The 19644-nt window shown below is 39.5% G+C and overlaps 1 protein-coding gene across 1 annotated transcript in view; it reads right to left on the bottom strand.

Annotated features, from left to right (window-relative positions):
* Positions 1-457: 457 nt before the first annotated feature.
* The window catches only part of LOC136855803 (uncharacterized), a 199556-nt gene continuing 180369 nt past the window's right edge, over positions 458-19644 (bottom strand). The window contains exons 11-22 of the mRNA XM_067133159.1: positions 18707-18889; positions 15103-18337; positions 14726-14964; positions 13867-14188; positions 12838-12960; positions 12401-12510; positions 11879-12013; positions 10751-10882; positions 9363-9769; positions 8637-8751; positions 6218-6295; positions 458-3724 (exon numbers count right to left, since the gene is read on the bottom strand). Of these exons, the coding sequence (XP_066989260.1) occupies positions 3641-3724; positions 6218-6295; positions 8637-8751; positions 9363-9769; positions 10751-10882; positions 11879-12013; positions 12401-12510; positions 12838-12960; positions 13867-14188; positions 14726-14964; positions 15103-18337; positions 18707-18889 (5163 nt within the window). The 3' untranslated portion in view covers positions 458-3640. The remainder of the gene's footprint in view (positions 3725-6217; positions 6296-8636; positions 8752-9362; positions 9770-10750; positions 10883-11878; positions 12014-12400; positions 12511-12837; positions 12961-13866; positions 14189-14725; positions 14965-15102; positions 18338-18706; positions 18890-19644) is intronic.

The following is a 19644-nucleotide window of genomic DNA, read 5'->3' as shown; positions in this document are numbered from 1 at the left end:
TTATTATTATTATTATTAAATCGTCTGGGCCTACAGAAATAAAGGAAATACAGTGTAGCACTGGGGTAGCATTACCATTTTAAAATTTGATGCTTTGACCAGTGTAAAGAACTTTAGGAGCCTGGTGTAAGGAAAAAAAATGAGTTAAAATGAAGCTGGAGAAGCCAGTCGGGTGAGTGAGTGAGTTTGATTCAGCTACAAATGAGGTGATAATCTTGCGGTTTGCAGGAGGGAGGGTTTTATGAACCACAGAAAGCAATTACACATGTATATATATATGTGTGTATATATTACATATACAGGTATGTATAAATATATGCATATATATATTATAAATACACACACACACAGATATATATATATATATATATATATATATATATATATATATATATATATATATGTCTGTATGTATGTATATAATTAAACAGGAATAGGAAGAATAACAGGCAGAGACTTAGAAAATATTTATATGTATTTGTTAATAAAATGGAGCAAGTACAATACACTTTTTGATAGTATATTCATTACATATTTTAGTTATCATGTTATACATGGCTGTATATGATGAACAGACTTAGACCTAAGAGTATTCACATATATAAAAAAAACAAACTCAGCCATTGCTTTCCCAACGGAATGGTGACTGAATCGAGCGTAGGCCTATATAAAAACTCTCCTGGCCTCGACAAATGACTTCCTATACAAGTGTGATTTGCTAAAACTACTAAAGATAGCATTTGCTGCTCTTGTTTACACAACAGTCATAAATGTTTTGGGCCAAAAATAAAAACCTGCCATTTGGCACATTGTCTGTCTTGGGAAACAACTACATTAAAAGTACATTTCAAAATATTACGTAATCCACTTTTTCCACCAAAATATATGATGATAATATTTGCATTCATAACGTATACCATATTCCTCGTGGAAGTGAATATATTTATCATATAGGCAGTATATATGTACATGTATTATTTATATACATACATACTGTGTAGTCATATATATTTTTTAATCATAGAAAAAGATCCCTTCTTTAATAACTGAATATTCAAAGGGACCTGTTTCCTGATTCTTCTAAGAAAATATCAGTTCACTGTACATGTTTATAGTCTGAGACCAGAACAAGATATATAGAGGTTCAACTAGAGGATCAAGCCTTGAATTTTGCATCGTCTTTCTACTCAAGTTTTATGTGCGGAATATTTTGTCATCGCAAAGATCTGACGAGATATCTGAATCGGGTTTTGTTTTCTGAAAGGGTCCACTGGAATGTCTAAGTCGAGCTGTTGATGTCGAAAAATCTCGCCGTGATTTGTGAGCTGGAATTTTGTCTTATAAAAGATATGTCAAGATCTTTGTAGGTAGACCTTCTTCTTCTTCTTCTTCTTCTTCTCCTTAAACTGTGTCCAAATGGTAGTCCATAATTTTCTCTTAATGGTTTTATCTGAATTTATAGTTTCGTCTACTTGCAGAAGCGCAAAACATTAGTTAATATCATTTACATTCAATTCAGTTTAATTTTTGCTTGCTTTTCAAAAGGATGCCCGGACTTTTGAATCGTTGATATTTGTCTTCTGAAAGACATGCGTGAATTTGTAACTCGAATGGTCTACCTCAAGAAGTTTCTAAATTATTAAAAAAATAACCATCATGCTTATGATTAACTTTTCCAAAGACCAGATCTCACTCAAATCAGTTTAAACGCCAAATTGATTCATATTCAACACGTGTCGTAAGGCGATCCGGTTATTCGCTGGTTAGAAAGTTAGACACAAAGTAGAAATTCGCTTGGACCAGCCAGACAAGTAAATATTGGTTAAGAATTATATACAAATATGTATTTACAATCTCTCCACGTCCGGGATGCGATGTGAACACCACAAGAGAAACACAAATTCTGGACGCCTGTTCAAGAAATATTACTGGAACTATTTTGCTACGTATATTTACAGAAAGCATGATGTCATTGACAGCCTTTAATATAGGTCAGTGACATCAAATGTACAAATGATAAAGTTCTAAGGAAATATGGCAGAGAAGTTTCACCTATGGAGACTATGGGAAATACTATGGAGAGATGAGGAATCCAACTAGGGAGGCTGGAGTGAAACGTGGGGCAGTTTAGAATTTATTATTCTGGAGCGTCGCCAGTTGTGTTTTCTGAAATACCTGAAATGATGTTATGGATATCAAAATATTTAGTCTTTAATTCATTCCAGTCAGCTATCTTGTTCCAGCTTCCGAATCGCACTTCTGTTATTGTACATAATCATGTATGCATAATACGATTAGCAGACAGGGCTTTTAAAACTTGAAAAACTTAACGAGAAAGTTATAAAGATGCATACACAATTACATAGAGAGAGAGAGAGAGAGAGAGAGAGAGAGAGAGAGAGAGAGAGAGAGAGAGAGAGAGAGAGAGAGAGAGAGAAGGGGGCGTTACATTTGTGTTTCACAGGGATGTCACATCCAGGACGTTCAAATAATCTTCTGCGCACAGATGACAGCTTCATTAATGGCAGAATTGTCTGACCAAAAACGAATCGCGACGCACCAGCTTGTATACATAGAGTGGCGTAGTAGTGACTGAGAGTTAGGCCTATAAGTACGAATTCTCATTTCACTACTTCTGTATCTGTAGAGGACATATTAAGTAGGTGAAAAGGGCCACGAACGGCAGACCTTACTCTGGCATCCCTCGAATAAGAAGAGCCGTAACGCCAAGCATAGTTTAACCTATGTCCTGGTCTTACGAGGTGTTGGTGTTCGTAACGACATAAGGATGCAAATAAATAAATATTTAGAAAAAAAAAGCTGACTTGAGCAAAACATATAGTCGTTTCTCTCTCTTATAAAAGAAATTTCGTGAACCGTTTCACCTGCAGACACTAAGAACAGAACTGGGTAAGAAGCGTGGGTTGCCTTCTCTGGGTGAACGAAAAGCTCCTCTCAGAGATGAGGAAGGTTTGATGTTGTTGCTGAGCTCTTCTTCTTCTTCTTCCGTGGACAGCAAGAACTCGAGGACGCTTTGGGAACCCAGAAGTCAGTGGAACCTGAAACCTTGATGTTATTCTATCTCCCTCTTCCCTTTCGCCCTTACAAGTTTCTGCTTTCCTTATCTGGTACTTACTCTCTGTAGGACTTGCATCAAATCATTCCACTTATAACATTAAGAGACCAGTCAAGTTTGATATTAAACGAATTCTGGAAAATCATTGCACATATCCCCGTCACAAATAGAGCCAATGTTGATCAAATCTCAGTTTCACGTAATTTTGATAGCCATTTAAAACTTGCCTAACAAGAAGCTGATTGTGTTGACAATAAAATTCACCTAGAGCTATCACCATTCACGATATATAATCCCCATTTCTCAACTATAACGGTGTGATGAGCTTTAAATCATACTCATAACAACAGTTAACATAACAACAATTAGGAGCGTCCCGCAAATCTTGTATCTAATCCTGTCTTCCTTAAAAACTACTAGCGTTCTGTTCTTAGTCTCAGTAATGGCCTAATGATCAGCTAACGAGCGGTTCCTCGATATCGAGGATATCGAGACGATCCCACCAGTCGCCATGTTTCTCTAAGACCCATCTGGAGAGGCAGGAGGTGAAGTGAAGAAGTATTTTCAAGAGAAGAAGCTTCGGGAGGCGGCTCTGCTCGAAGCCGCCTTCGAGTTGTGGTCACTCATGTCGCTCATGGAATCTGTGTCCTGTGGAAGTTGATGAGAACGATTAGTGTGGGCTGTTTACAACACGCAAAGTAACTCCTGTTTATACAGAGAGTTACGGGGCGTTTCTCAAGGAGTGAACGTGACAAATCAAATATTAGCTTCACTGCAAAGCAAAAGGTTTTATATGTTACAGGGAATATGTGAAATCCAGGGATTTCACAAAATCCATAGGGAATTTGTGAAATGACCAATTCGCTTGGGAACATTTGATGCCCGAGGTCTAGTACTAAATGTGGCGAAACTGATTAATCTACGCTGTTTCGCCGTGTTTAGTGCTAGCCCCTGGGGGATCAAATGTCCCTAAGTGCATTTGATCCTCCAGGGGCTAGTACTAAACACGGTGAGACAGTGATCAACTATACTGTTTTGCCGTGTTTAGTACTAGCCCCTGGGGTATCAAATGTCCCTAAGTGCATTTGATCCCCAAGGGGATAGTACTAAACACTGCAAAACATATTTGACACCCCCGGGGCTAGTACTAAACACAGCGAAACAGTGTAGATGAATCACCGTTTCACCATATTTAGTACTTGCCCTCGGGGATCAAATATTCATGGATTTCACATATTTACTATATATATATATATATATATATATATATATATATATATATATATATATATATATATACATATACATATACATATATACATACACCTTTTGCTTTATAGAATATATAAATATATAGATGGGTGTGTATGTGCTTACTGTATACTATGTGCACACTTGCATTATTCTTAAGAAGACAGGTTTGTGAAGGAATCAATGCCCGACTGGTCAGTCACGGAACATTTTGTCCACATAAGAATGATTTACATAATTAGTCCCTTATTAAAAACTAAATCTTAAAATAATTTTAAAACTGATCTAATGAAAGTAATTTTATTTGACAAATTTTCTTGTACAACGAACAAGACGTACACTTTGTCATCTTTTACTATTCTATTCCATGAACATCACTGTACAGGAGATACTACTGTACTAAGGTTAGGTGTTTAAAAAGAATGACATTCACTGGTTTCCGTAAGTCATGCAGCATTCCGTTAGTATGGCTGTGAAATGAAATTGGTGAATTACAGCAACGGTCGAAGGAAGGAGGTCTGGTAATCATCTTGTTTACAATAAGATAGACATTTGATAAAGGAGGGAAACATGCACAAGGGTACAAAGTCATAAATAAGAGGACAGGAAAACAAAAGAACAACAGGGAAAGCAAGTAGGGAATGGAATAACGTCTAGAATTACAAGGGAAATCCAGGCATTGATAAATGAAGAAAATGCTCTTTCAAGAGGGAAATTGGTTTTCTTACGGAGCGAACAGACAAGAAGCGAAAGAATAAGGAGAGAGTCGTAAGGCAGGAAACTGAAAGAACCACAAGCAAAGGAGAAGGGAACAGAATCAGGAAAAGGAAAGAACTTTAAGATCAGGAAAGGAAGTAAGCCGAGGAGCGGGAAAATGGAATAGTCCAAAGATCAGGAAACGAAAAGGGCCGTAGAATCGAGGGATGTAAGAACCAGCAGGAGGAACATGACCAGGGAAAGGAAAGAGCAATGAGGACATAAGATGGAAAGAGCAAAGGAAAGATAAAATCCAAGGCAGGGAAACAGGAAAGAACAGCAAAAACCTCCCAAAAAGGAAAGAATTCCAGGGAAAGGAAGGAGAATGAGGCGAATGACGGTTGGGAAACGAAGGCATTTCGTAAGATAAGGAACAGATCTTGAGATTTGATCTCAAAAGAACTAAAAGACGGGTGCTGTGTAGAGGGAAAGATCTATTAATTTTCATGCGAAGAGAAAAGAGAAGGGGAATAACTGTGATGCAAGGAAAAAGGAACCAATAGACTAGGAAGAGGGAAAAAAGTACATACATGGAAGGAAAGGACGTATGCTTAGGATACGGACAGAGTTATGAGATCTGATCTAGAGAGAATCAAAAGAGAGATATAGCAGGCAAAAAAAAAAATCATAAAAGGCAACAAGGAAAGGACCATAAGTACAGGAAAATACAGAAACTGTAAGATCTGATCTCAAAGACACCAGAGAGGGATGCTGTGCCAAAGGAAAGATAAATCTTCATACGAAAGGAAAGTTCAAGGAAAGGAAACAGCTAAAATCGAAGAAACAAGAGGAGTAAAGCCGTGCTAAAGGAAAGGAAAATCTTCATACGGAACATAAAGAGCAAAGACAAGGAAAAAGGAAAAAGGAAAAACCATAAGATCAGGAAAAGGCAAGAATCACAAGACCAGGAAAATGAGAGATTCGTAAGACCTGATCTCGAAGGTAACGGGAGAGAGAGGCTATGCCGAGAGAAAGATGCATTTCCACCCTGAAGAAAAGAACAAGAAGAAGAACTGCATGTAAGATGAGGAAAGGGAAAGGAGTCATAAGATCTTTTCTCGAAGGAGCCTGCAGGGGGCTGCCGTGCCAAGGGAAGACCACCAAGCATCTCTAGGTCTGCGGAAGGTCACTTACACGAACCGGGCGGTAGAGTTCTGTCTGTGGGTAAACGACAGTCGAACCACCGTCTCTCTCGGCCATGGTCTGATGCTCCTACGTAATGATAAAGCGTGAGTGAAGCGTCCCTCCCGAAGGGAAGAAGGAGTGAGAGAAGCGTCTGCGTGACTTCTTTCACAGTGAGAAGAGTGGCAGTGGTGGGGGGGGGGGTTTCTCTCGATGAGAGAAGAGGCTGCGGACTGTTCTCACTGTGAGAGGAGGGACTGCAGACTTCTCTCACAGGAAAAGAAGTGGTAATGGACTGCGAACTCTCCTCGCAATGAGAGAAGTGATAATGGGCTTCTCTCCCACTTCGCGGAGAGAGAAGTGTTTGTGACATTTTACAAGGGAAGTGAGTGCGGGACTTCCCTCGTAGCTTGGAGAAACGAGAGAGTAAAAACAGACTTCTTTCACCTTGTGAGAAGTGACTGCACACTTCTTTCCAAGCAGCGAGAGATATGAAAAGCGGGAATTTGACTTTTACAACGGAAGAGTTGGTGAATTATTGGTGGCCCTTCACGGAAATATCGTCTATGACTTGCGGGCCTTTCTCAGAAATCAAAATTATCGATACATAGTTAAAATTAGTCTTCATTGTTGTGGTGTGGACTCGTGTAATCTTTATACAGTATATTTCATACTGACTTGACGCCTTACTCCTTATTGATATCATCTCCATTGATATAAATAACATAACTTTAATGTCCCAGGTGTTTGGGACAGGGTCATCTAAGGAATTATGAAATAGAATTCTTTTCCGAGGAGAAAAACTCAGCTTCATTATAGTCATAGCAATGTACTGCATTCTTTAAGCGAAATCAAAAGTGATTACGGTTGAATAGATTTATCATTTAGTTACTAACTGAAAGCAGTATGCGCGCCATTTAATCGTGGAGTGGTTCTCTCTGATACAAAAACAAAAACCGGACAAGAAAGCATTTCAAATGGAAACTTGAGAAGGAAATACTAAAATCATTATTTCATACCATGCAGACATGCGTTCAAGAATTTCTTTGTAGGACATTTCAAAGAGGAACATTATTTTTTGGGTGCAATTTGCCCGCTCAGATCTAAGAGAATTCAGCTGTGCTTTCAGGAAAAATCTTCGGTTAATAAGAATTCATTACACAGGCACAAAGTCGTCACGATGGCTAAGTATATTTAAGAGCAGTGTCACAAGGGAACAGTTTTACTCTTTTTCTGGCATCCTCTGGCAACTTGCCACCAAACTTTGCACCGAATTTATCAATTTCTATAGACTGGTGCAAAATTGAGGGTGGTAAAACTTTGCACTAAGTAGCTAATAATCTTTCTGTACTGGTGAAAAAAGCAGATCTGTCAAACAGCCCACTACATGGCCCTTGCCTCTTCTGCATTGGTTCAAAACTGATTTATGTCAACTTTTGCACCAGAAACCAGATTTATTAATTTTCAAGGACTGGTGTAAAACTGGGGGTGATAAAACTTTGCACTAAGTAGCTAATAATCTTTCTGTACTGGTGAAAAAAATCAGGTCTGTCAACCGCTATATGGCCCTTGATTCTTCTGCATTGGTGCAAAATGAGTCCCGTCAAACGTTGCACCAGAAGGCCAATACTTGTTTTATACTGTTGCTAAAATGGGGTTTAAGTTCTCCAATCTTTGCACCATTTCTCTTTAAACTGATGCATATGAAATCAATTTTTCTGTCAAAGCTTGGTGCAAAGCTTGATCTCAAGATACCAGAAGGTGCCTGCAAACATGCCTCAAATGACGCATTTCCAAGTCACTAATTGTCTAATTATATTTAGCGATAGATTCTTCAGTGCAGTCACTATAATAGGATAGGAAAGTTGCTGAAATGAATTGCTGATTTAAAAGAAAAAAAATTGCAGTTTGTCTATAAAGTGATTGATCTATTTCTATTTTTTTTGCAGGATTCTTATTTAAGTTTATAATCTAATACTGTTGTTGTTTAACACCATGCTTTAAATAATTAATATTTCATGATCATATAATCTTATCTCTCTCTCTCTCTCTCTCTCTCTCTGTTACTTCGTTTCATTTAATTTCATTGTATCAATATTTTTATTTCCTTACATGGGAAATATATTTTTTAAGAGTGCCCACCCTCTCTCTCTCTCTTTCTCTCTCTCTCTCTCTCTCTCTCTCTCTCTCTCTCTCTCTCTCTCTCTCTCTCTCTCTGTGCTTGCACATGTTTAGCAAAGGTTATAATATCTGTCTTTACTTTATGTGAAATCTTTTAAAACTGCAGAATACTCTCTCTCTCTCTCTCTCTCTCTCTCTCTCTCTCTCTCTCTCTCTCTCTCTCTCTCTCTCTCTCTCTCTCTCTTCTAAAAGAGGGTAAGACCAAAGACACTACTACTATTATACTTTCTCTCTCTCTCTCTCTACTTACATCTGATATATGTTGCGAAGAGAGGGCTTTTGACGAATAGAAACTCTCTGCTCCCATCGTCCGAATGGGTGGTCGAACTGTGGTTTCGTCGTACGAACGAGCCTCGCTCATCGTTCTGAAAAAAGATATAATAATAATAATAATAATGATAATAATAATAATAATAATAATAATAATAATAATAATAATAATAATAATAATAAAATGGGAAATACTAGACAAAAGATGTTTGATGGTCATCCTGATTTATGAGGCTACTTTTAATTCTCTTTTGGAGTTTGACACTCACCCCATTTCTGTTTGAGTGATATTCACAGATGACAATCGAGGCAAATCAAACTTAATATTTCACTTCACAAAACTATAATGATTTGGCCATGTTTTGGAAATAAACTGATCAGAATCAGTGGTAGTCTATTTTTGTTTGCCGACATCCATGGCTGCGGCAAAGGTTGATGCTTTATAATTCCAGCTCATTTGCATAGAAAACTTAGCACAGTCCAGTCAGCTCCCACCCGACAGAGCCAGCCCTGACACCTAAATTTCTTGTACATGGTTACTGCAAAAATTTGGGTGTCATGGCTGGCTCTGTTGGACGGGAGCGGACTGGAATGTGGTACAAGGTTATCACAGGTTCGAAAACTTCGCTCATCAAGCGTCGTGGTTCAAAGATCAGTGCCCTTGAAGACTTCTGCACTCGTTCCTAATACTTTCTCCAGTGCTTACCTCTCTCCATCTCTGAAGGAGAAGCTGACCCCGAATTCCGAGTTAAAGTCATGGCTGCTTCCGTGATGCAGCCTGTCGGACGATCTTGACCTGATGGACCCTGGAGGAAGCTGGTGGTGGAGGAAGCTATCATTGAGATGTTCCCTGGAGTGGGACCTGGAGCGATTGATCCTGTTGGTGCTGCCATGGATGGAGATTGTCTTCAGGCTCTCTCTCCTGCTCGTGTGTCCCTGGTGTTTCGGGGGGAGAGTGGCTGAAGCCTGCTCGAGGAGATCTACAAATGCCTGCTGGGAGTTGGCCAGGTCAGATCTGGCGTCGGCTCCGATCATGACCCTTGGTTCGCCATTTTCGCCTCGGCTGACCACAGACGGACGGCGGGGTGCCGGGCCCTTGACACGCGGTATCAGCTAGGAGAGAAAATTGATCAGTGCTTTAATTGTGTTTTACAAGAAAGGAGGATGAGAACCGAAACGCGCCATATAGGAACCTAAAATAGTTACGGCAGCTAGAAAATTATAGTGAAAATTAATAATCAGGATTCGAGTGAGCATCCTAAATATAGGTCTAACAACTGCAAACCTCACAGCTGCGGCACATCCATACTTCCTTTACGGTTACCCAATAGGATTCTTTTCTAAAGGCCGCCACTAAAGTTCAGTTATACCTGTGCAGTTATGCCTGCACAGGCATAACTGCGCAGGTGCAACTGAACGTTAGTGGGTTCAGTTTTGCCTGCAGAGGCCGACTGTGCAGGCATAACTGCACAGGTATAACTGAGTGTTAGTGGCGGCCTTAACAAGTGCTAGAGCGCACACATGTGCTTCTCAATTACGGGACTGTCAGTCCCCTTAGTGTTCAAGCACTTGAATACACATACATGCATTGCTAGTTCGCGTGCTAGAAAGGAAAGTACTGTGTTAGTCTGTCAAGTACAATCAGGCACACACATGCACTTCTCTAAAGACACAACTTAACAGTATGATACTACATCAGTCTACCAAGCATACAAACTTACTTATCCATTGCAAGGCACTGTTGCACTTCCTAAGAAAAATGAAAACGAACCTATGTAAGGTTATAACATTCTTCTGAACATTATTGTATACCACAAGAGAATGAAAAAGGACAGCAATCCAAGGATACATACACTCACAGTATGGGGCTATGTCAGTCTACTTAGCAATCAAGCACAGTCAGGTTTACTCATCAGCTTGATATGTACCCACAACGAAGAATTACATTAGTCTACCAAACAGTCAAGCTCAGGTAGGCACACGTGCCTCCAAGATACATACCCTCAGACTGGGCCAGTGTTAGTCTACTGAGTACTCAAGCCCACCACAACTGCATGAACACACATGTACACAACAAAAGATACATACACTCACCACAGGGGGTAGGGTAGTATGCACCCCCACTGATCTATCCTCTGAGAAAGAGTTGTTGGACTGCCGGCTCTCGTTCATTTCTGAGCGAGTAGGCCTCATAGGTCGGTCTGGCTTTTCAGGATGTTTAGGGCCCTGTAAAATTAGGTATGATTATTGGTTAATGGATTCACTGATTAGTTAATTGTGAAAGCCAAGAGGATAGCGCCTTAATACCATCATCTAAGTGACGTCTACAGAAAAATACAAAGCAGGGGGGAAAAGAGTAAACCAGCTTTTCAAAAGAGGTGATGAGCTTGTCTCTTGAAAGATGAAAAGTTATAGAAACCTGGAATTACAGAAGCAGGGAGAAAGTTCCAATGTAGCCTGGTGGATCAGTAGCCAAAACATAAAAATCGAGCGATTGCTTCCCTACAGAGTAAGCATTATATATGGCAGCTTTGGGGGTGTTTGATAGGATAATTTTTGGAAATGAAAAATGCTTAATGCAATATGATCTGAAATTAAAAACGGAATTTGAGAATTATCATAGGGATGTAACTGTGCAAAGAAAAACTATGTTAAGGTCTGATAAAATGCCCAATTCTTTAAAAGATATCTGTACATGATAACTGGCTAAGATGGCGTAGGGCAGTGTTGTCTGGTGTTAGTAACAGTGGGTTGAGATGAAGCCTAAAAGCCGATGGTATAATTGCAAGTGTAAGTGATTGTCAAGTCTGAGACAAATCCAACACAGTTCTACTTAGAATATCAAAAACTGAAGGGCAAAGCTTGTCTATTTGTTTGGGTGATGATATAAGGCAGGCAGGGCAGGGGCTTGTGCTCTTTGAAGTGCCCAAACTTTGGACTGAAATGCACCATTGAGTACTTGCTCTAGGTTAGACAAACGCCAAAGCCCTTAAGAAGTTCCTAAAGCAAAGAGTTCTGCCCTTCTCATCACTCCTCCTCTGTTATGTATTTTTTCTTGTAATCTCTTGTCGCTACAGTACTGTTGCTAGCTGTGTGACATCATCCTGACGAACATGTGTGTCTTAAGCTTTGCAACAAAGTTAAAGAAAACATAAGCCACCTGGTGTAATGTTTGGCTCCATATTACTAACAGACTCTACAGAAATAGCACGGAAGGCTAACCAAGAAAGATGTGCCGTGAATCCGAGGATGGTCCATGGAACTCTCTGAAGAAGTCTCGTGTATCATTGCCCGTCGGTCTAGAGTGCTTGCCATACCCGTTCCTCTTGCCCTCAAGAATGTAGGTGCACCAGCCATCTGTGAAACAGGCATATGAGGACTCTGTCTGGTACAAATGCTCTTATTCCAATAGAAGTGTCAATTCTCAGCTTTTTCCTAGTGTCAATATAGTTTTTATACTAAATCATTTTGTAGACCAGTCCCATTAAGTAACTATTTTTTAGTTCATTTTTTGTCAGTCAGTAATTTCCAGTAAAATCAATCTCGCAGGGTCAGAGGGCAATTGAATTTGCCGTTGTGGCAAACCTATCAAGATTTGTACACAGGTATTAATTATACTTCAACAAAATGCTCTGAGCAAATCTAAGTACGTTATTACCAAAATAAGACTTACTTCAGCTGAAGTACCTTTCATACATGTGACTCATGAAATCATAAAATTGCATAAGTTAAGAGTTCACTGACCTGACCAAGTGCATTAGCACTTCTTCTTGACCTGAGACAACAGAGAACAAGACACAGGAACAGAAGAAGAACCAGCAGCGAGCCGATGGTCACCAGGGCAATCAACATCACTGAAGAAATATTGAGAGTGGAGTTCAGTCACAAAGATATAGCTTCGCCTGGTTAAATTAATTATATTTCATGTAAAAGATGATATTTTTACCTTTACAAGTAGGAAATGCAGCCAGAAATACAAAAATTATGAACATCTAGAAAAATCATGATTGTCCTAATTATGCAGATCAAGGAAATACTAGGACACATCAGGAGTGTTATTATACTGGAAATTAAGTAATGCACATGTTAAAAAAAAAAACTTTCATACTCATGATTTGTTTAATTATGAGATTTACTCCATTTTCAGATGGCAAAATAATTTTCTTGAAGGGAAACCTTACCTCGAAGGTTTATTTGACACCTTTCTCCACTGAACCACTGCGAACACCGGCAACCTTTGGTTCCATCTTCTTTCGTGATACACTCCCCTTGGTAGTTACAGAAGGAGCATTGCTCAGTCTGGACTGCAAAGTAAATAACAAAAGAGGGTGTTATAAAGATGTGACAGATGCGGGGAGAACACTGCTCTAGGTTACAAAAGTGAAGACCTGGTAGCTGTAGAATGATCACTGTTCTGCTTAGCTTTAAAGGTCAGACAAAAGTGTGATTTAGATGCTGAAGCTTCAGAAGGATGCTGCTCTTCCTGGGATGCGGTAACTGTGTAATAGTATCGGCACAAATAACAGACGTCTGTGTGTACTACAGAGATTATAGCAGTACAGGATGTTTGGTTACTGAAGTGGCGTTGCTCTCCATGTATTTGGAAAGTTAAACAAAACTATCGTTCAGTTTCCATTCTTTACTATGTTAGGTTTTTGCTTTGAATCTCTGACTTTCAGAACCAAAACAAATTCCTTGTTACCGGAATCAGAAAGCAAAAACTGAAGTAACTTGGCGGGAAGTGATTTAATGCATTAAAAGAGTTGTGTAAAAGTGGAAGTTTGAACATTTTACTAGCATGAATGCAAAAATAATGAACTCTTGACAAACTTGAAATTTGAACAAGTATAAAATACCGACTGCCAAAATATTAATTTTTTTTATTAAACATTTTAATTAAAAAAAAAACGAAAAGTTTCTTCAAGCTAAGAGAGTTGAAAGTCCTTAATCTAAGGCAGTGGTTCAGCTTAGTGTTTTATTTTTCAATATGGTATACATTGTTACTAATACTAATATTTTATCTTCTGATTATAGATGTTAAGATCGTTTCAGATACGTTTTGTCCGTAATCATACTTAATAAGCAGAAGACTGACAGCAATTGTTACAAGTATTTAAAATCCTGCTTTCCTGTAACCAGCTGAAGAGGTAGCCTATTACAAAGAAAATCAAAACTCTGGAAGCATGTGAATTATGAACCTAGCTACATACCAGCACATTCTCTTCCCGGCATGTCACCCATGTCCTTGAAGCCATCTCTGCAGGTGCAGAGGAATGAACCCGCTGTGTTGAAACAGTGAGCGTTGTCAGAACAGTCGTTGTGGTCCTCGTGGGAGCATTCGTCGAAGTCCTGGGAAGCCAAGACTGCCACCTCTCTGTTGGCAAAGATTTCGCTGTCTCCTAGAGAATAGTTGCTTGCCTTCAAGGACGACTCAAGCGTCTTTTGTAACATCCACTCGGTGATCAGTTCTTCCTCTTCGTCCTCCTCTGGTCTTATCAACTCTACCTTGATCTCTGCAACGACTCCTCGTTCCTGAAGAAGTAATATCTAGGCTGTTAATACATAGTGCTGTATATATATATATATATATATATATATATATATATATATATATATATATATATATATATGAATTGTTGTTATTTCTACAATCATGACTTTTAAGTTCATAAATATTATGCCACTAAAAATCGTTTAAAAGCGAATTTACTATACTCTGGAATAACTTATGCTCAAGGACAATAATAAATGATAATTGCATATGACCTGGCCAGTGTTGGAACCTGAGGCTTTTGTTTAGATAAAAAGATAAACAGTCTGCTTTTACCATTGATTAAAATGATTTTACTATGGCTGCCTAGCTCTTAATCCTTTTAGTTACTGCATTGTCATTCATCTTGAGTGTTTACAGGTGCAAGTTTACACAAAACATAAAGTCTTTCGCTTCGGTACTTGACATTTCTCCATATGGAATTCTGGGAATTCTTGCTTAATCTATATATGCAAATAGTACGAAATAGGTAGCTTGATATCTCGGGAACACGCCATGAAGCTAACAGCAGTACGTACCGTGGGGTGACCGGATGCAGGTATAGCCATATCTCTTGTATCAGTGAATTTGGTGACTGTGGCAGAGCGGTAATGTGGTCCCAGCTGTGATGCCATCAGGGCTCCATCCAGCCCATGAATGGTGATGTCAGCGAGGTCTTGGGTGATTGGATGCGAGATGTTATGAAGGACAGGGTCAAACACTAACCGACCATCGCTCATTCCATCCAAAAGAAGCTGGATGTTGTAAGCAACAGATGCTGTGGGAAAAACTTAGGTTAATGAAGTTTTGGCTTCTCTTTTATAAACTGGCGTCAAACTATCATCATAAGTAATCAAACGAGATATAACAACTGAATTCCAATGAGGAACAGAGATTAATATTATAAATGACTTACGTTTGCAAGAGTCATATCCATTCCTTCTGGAATATCCAGCCCGACAGACGCAAGAGTGAACTCCCCTGATAAGTTTGCAGACTTCTTGACGAGATGCAGAGCACTGAGGATTGCATTTTGAAATAGGGGCACGTACAGGTCCTCCTACATTTATTTCCTGGTCTGGACTTTGGCTCTCAATGACACGACTGATTTCATTGTCCTCAGCAATACCTAGACTGGCTTCATTAAGGACTACTTCAGCACTTCCTGGTAAGTGAAGATCCTCCTCAACTGGGCGTGGGTCAAGTGGGAATGATGGATAATTGGCAGGATCAAATGGTGATCCAGGTGGGTATGTTGTGGGATCATCCTCATGGAAGTTGCTATTAATTTTTGGTACACTTCCATCAACTGTTGCAGATACATAATTGACATTGGTAGATGTACCAACAATAGTTGTAACAATAGTTCGCAGTGGCAGAGTACTAAGAATTACTTGTGTTAAAGTAGAAGTAAGGCCTCTTGTGAATATGATATCAGTGTGAGTAGCAGTGATGATCCTTGCTGAAGTTTCTACACGAGTGATGACTCGTGTGGAGATACTACTTGGACCACTGACAAAAGATGTCAGATCACCCAGTGGTTCATTGTTTTGCGCTGGTCTAGTGAATAATGATCCAAATATTGTTGTGGCTCCAGATAAGACAGTTGAGGATCCTCTGACAACAGTTGTGCGACCATTGTTAGTACTTTGACCAATCAAAACAGTTTCAGAACCTGTTAAACCAGTTCCCTCTAACCCTGGTGGGGGCCGAGGTCTTGTATCATCGTTTCCCCCAGAAATTATGCCAACACCAACTGTAGACTGAAGAACAAACTCTCCTTTAACTGGAGACACAATTACTGGTTGGTCTGGGCGATAATTATCAACTGACTGAGCATTTATCACCTGTGTCCGTACAATTCTGTTATCTCCCTCAATACTAACAATGGTCTGAGGCCCAATCCTTGATGGCTGGGGCATTTTTGGTGAGGGTCTAGTAAATAAAACATCTGGATGTGAGTTAAAGGAAGCTATTTGATCCTGAAGGTGTGCTGTTGCCACTTCAGAAGTGACAATTCCATTGTTACTATGCAATGGCACACGAATGGGTATAGGAACAGGTCTTGTCTCTTCAATCAAAGCTGGTTGACTAGGCTGTAAAACAACAGTAGTGCGATCACCATCTGTTACAGGTGCTGGTTGACCAGGAGGTGGGAGATCGTTGATATCAACACCACCAAAGAAGATGGTTTGGGAACCAGAAATAACAGAAACCCGAGTTGGTCCAAGAGATTCCTCTGTCATAGCTGTGAATCCTGCTTGTGTACTTGGTGGAAGGAATGTAGGACCAAAGCGTTCCATGTCTTTAACATCAGTGGGAACAGATACACTAAGCACATTTGGACGAGGTAGGTCAGGGAAAATGCTGGCAAAGTTAACTGTTTGTTGAGTTGAGGTAGGTCGAGAGGGGAACCTAGGCTGACCTTGAACAACTGATGGCCTCCGTAGAGGAATGAACACATGCTCTGCACCTTCAGTTTGGTCTAGTGAACTGCTGAGAGAAGCTCCTACTCCACCTACTGGAATTAGTAAAGGTTCTCTTTCGGCTGTAATAATAGTATTGGATGGTCGAAGAGGAGTGCTAACCTTTCTACGATTTTCATCTGATTTTCCGCTTGCTAGCTGACTGTTGAGGTTATTGCGTAAAATTCCAGCAACTGCGGTTAACATAGGGCCAAGATCGATATTTAATCCATTTTCATTGGAACCAGTGATGCTAACACCATCCAGGCCACCTGAGCCATCAGAAGATTCTGTTGAAGGAGCAAGAGCTGGGGCAGCATTTGATGAAACAACTCCACTGCCCTCAGGTACAACACCAGCAGCAGGAATAACACCTGCAGCAGGTACTGGGATCACTGCAGGCCGGACGGTGAGAGGAGTTTCAGATACTGTATCAAGGCCATCATCATCTGAACCCTCTGGTCCTAGTGTTGTAACTTCTCCAGTTTCTGTTAGAATGGTTGAGGAATCAAGAACTTCTGAGGTTATGATAGGTGAAGGACTTACCGCAAGAGATACAGATGGTGAAGCCAAGAAAGAAGACTTAAGAGCTGATAAGTAAGCTGAGTCAAAGATAACCACTGTCTGACCACTCAAAATAGATGTTGAGGCTTCATCAGTTGGTCGGACAAGTAAAGTTGCTGATGTCGTTGAGTCGCTGACAACTAAAGTTCCTGATGCTTTGTCACCTTCCTCAACTAAAACTGTTGCTTGCAAACCTTCACTGTCTTCAGGTTTAGAGAGAGCTGTAGACTGAGAAGCCAGGAAAGAACTTTTCAATGAAGAAAGGTAAGAAGGATCTAACTGAATGGATGATCCGAGCCCAGGAGTTAAACCTGTCGTTGTTGCTCCAATAAATGCTGTGCTGGACAATGTTGGATTAATAAGAAGGGAGGCTGGGACGGCAGTTGTTGTAATAATAGAGGTAAGCACCTTTGTTTGAATTTCCACTCTTGAATTTACCACACCACCAGCCAATGTGGTGTAATGTGTAAAGGTGGCAAAGAATGTACGGAATTGCTTGTATACATTATCTCTTACCTTCATGTATGATAATGTTTGGGGTTCTGTAACAAATTCGCCAGTTGAAGTCACTTGTCCACTAAGGTATGAGCTTTTCAGGGACATAAGTTCTTCAGAACTTAGGGCAGATGTCAAGGGCTCTGTAAGCACGTTAGAAGAGACCTCAATTCTTGAAGCAGTGATTGTTTCACTGCCTTCTAGAATAGTTGTGAGATAAGTGAGAGTTGTGTAAATTGTTTTTGTTGCATAGAGGACGAGATCCTCTTCATCCAAGCTAACTGATGCTGGCTGAAGTGAGGGGCCAGTCGTGAGGGTGAAGCTTCCAAAACCAAGAGACTGAGTGCCAGTTATGTAAGTGGTTTCAGTTATCACTTCAGATGAAACAACTGTGTCTGTACTAACGACAGTTGTGTCTCCGTTGAGAGCCGTGTTGTAATAGGTCAGTGTTGTAAAGTAAGTCTTGGTAAGGATAGATGAATATGTGGGCTGAATAGTTGCTCTTTGAACAGATGGGGCCTCTGTGATGACAACCTGGGTAAGGACCTCTTCAGAAGTGACTATCCTTTCGTCGACAGTCTGCGTGAACGTGTGAGTTGTATAATATGTCTGGGTATCAAAGATAACCTGCAAAAGCAAAAAAATATTTTTATATTAGTAAATATAATTGCATTATTTTGTTCTAGATAATTCATTGCAGATCAGATTATTCTCTCTCATATTCTCTCTTCATTTACGTTCTTCTGTCATAACATATTTCTATATGTCTATATATTCACAAAATCAGCTGTTGGTTTATATCTTAAGTACTACATACTTACTTCAGTAATACAATCATTAACTTACGGTCAAAAGATGTTTGCACATAGGTGCACTCAAACTAAGAAAGAATTAAACTGAGTTCCTGCGAATTGCCGAGTAAGCAAAACAAAATCCATACACAGTAAGATAGCTAAGTAGAAAATTATGAACATATATGCATACAACTTCCCTCACCTCAGTGCGTTCAATAAAGTTTCCATTATCAGGAATTGGCACTGTCACTACATTCTCGACTGTCTGCTTGCTTGTGATTACGAAAGGCTTGTTGGCAGCAAGCAGTGTGTTATAGTATGTGTAGGTAGTGAAGTATGTGTTGGTCTGGTGGAGTCCATCATCCCCACCTGTAACTTGAGTTACCTGGTAAAAAGGGAAGGGGTTTAGATTATAATTACATTAGATTTGACGGTTCCTAGGGTCTGGTCTTGGTATATAGCCTTAAAATTCATTTTGATGTATTATTTTGCTTGACAGCTTATGAATAAGTGTTATGGCTTCAGGTTCTATCTATCTTGATTATATCCTAGATTTAAACATCTAAGACAAATATGTCTTCAGTAAATGCTGCATAAAGTCTTCCCATCTTTGCCTGTATCTAATACACTAATCATATTTAGAGCTATTTACAGTTAGGACTTGAGATTTCTTCTTGACAGAAAAGTTAAATAACCATTTATGCACGATTTCATCTCTGAAAGCTAAAAAGTGGAGGCAATGTTATGAATCAGTGTCTTTTTCTCTCCTGTGACTGTCTACGTGCCATTGTGCATTACGAGTGCTCGCAGAAGCTACAGTAAGGTCATTAATCTGTTAGTGATTAGGAAGTGCTTTGTCTACTGAGTGATTCTTTTATTAGAGTCTACTAATAGATTAGAAAAGTACATAGATGAAGAATCAATTTGAGAAGGTGAATGTAATTGCTGTGAAACTTTACTGCTGCATTGCTTTAGTGAATGACCTCAAACATAATTTTCTTGATGTTCCCCCATCGGCAGAAAAATAAATCTGAGGTTGTTCAAGAATTTAATTCTCCCATCAGTTTAGGTTGAGCTAGTTATCAGTTTATTTATTTATTGATTAACTGATTTATTTATAAGCGGGCTTTTCAAAATTTT

The sequence above is a fragment of the Macrobrachium rosenbergii genome, chromosome 33 (genome assembly GCF_040412425.1).
Source record: "Macrobrachium rosenbergii isolate ZJJX-2024 chromosome 33, ASM4041242v1, whole genome shotgun sequence".
NCBI lineage: Eukaryota > Metazoa > Arthropoda > Malacostraca > Decapoda > Palaemonidae > Macrobrachium > Macrobrachium rosenbergii.
Note: the sequence above shows the minus strand (reverse complement) of the source record. Positions and strands in the feature narration are given on the sequence as shown.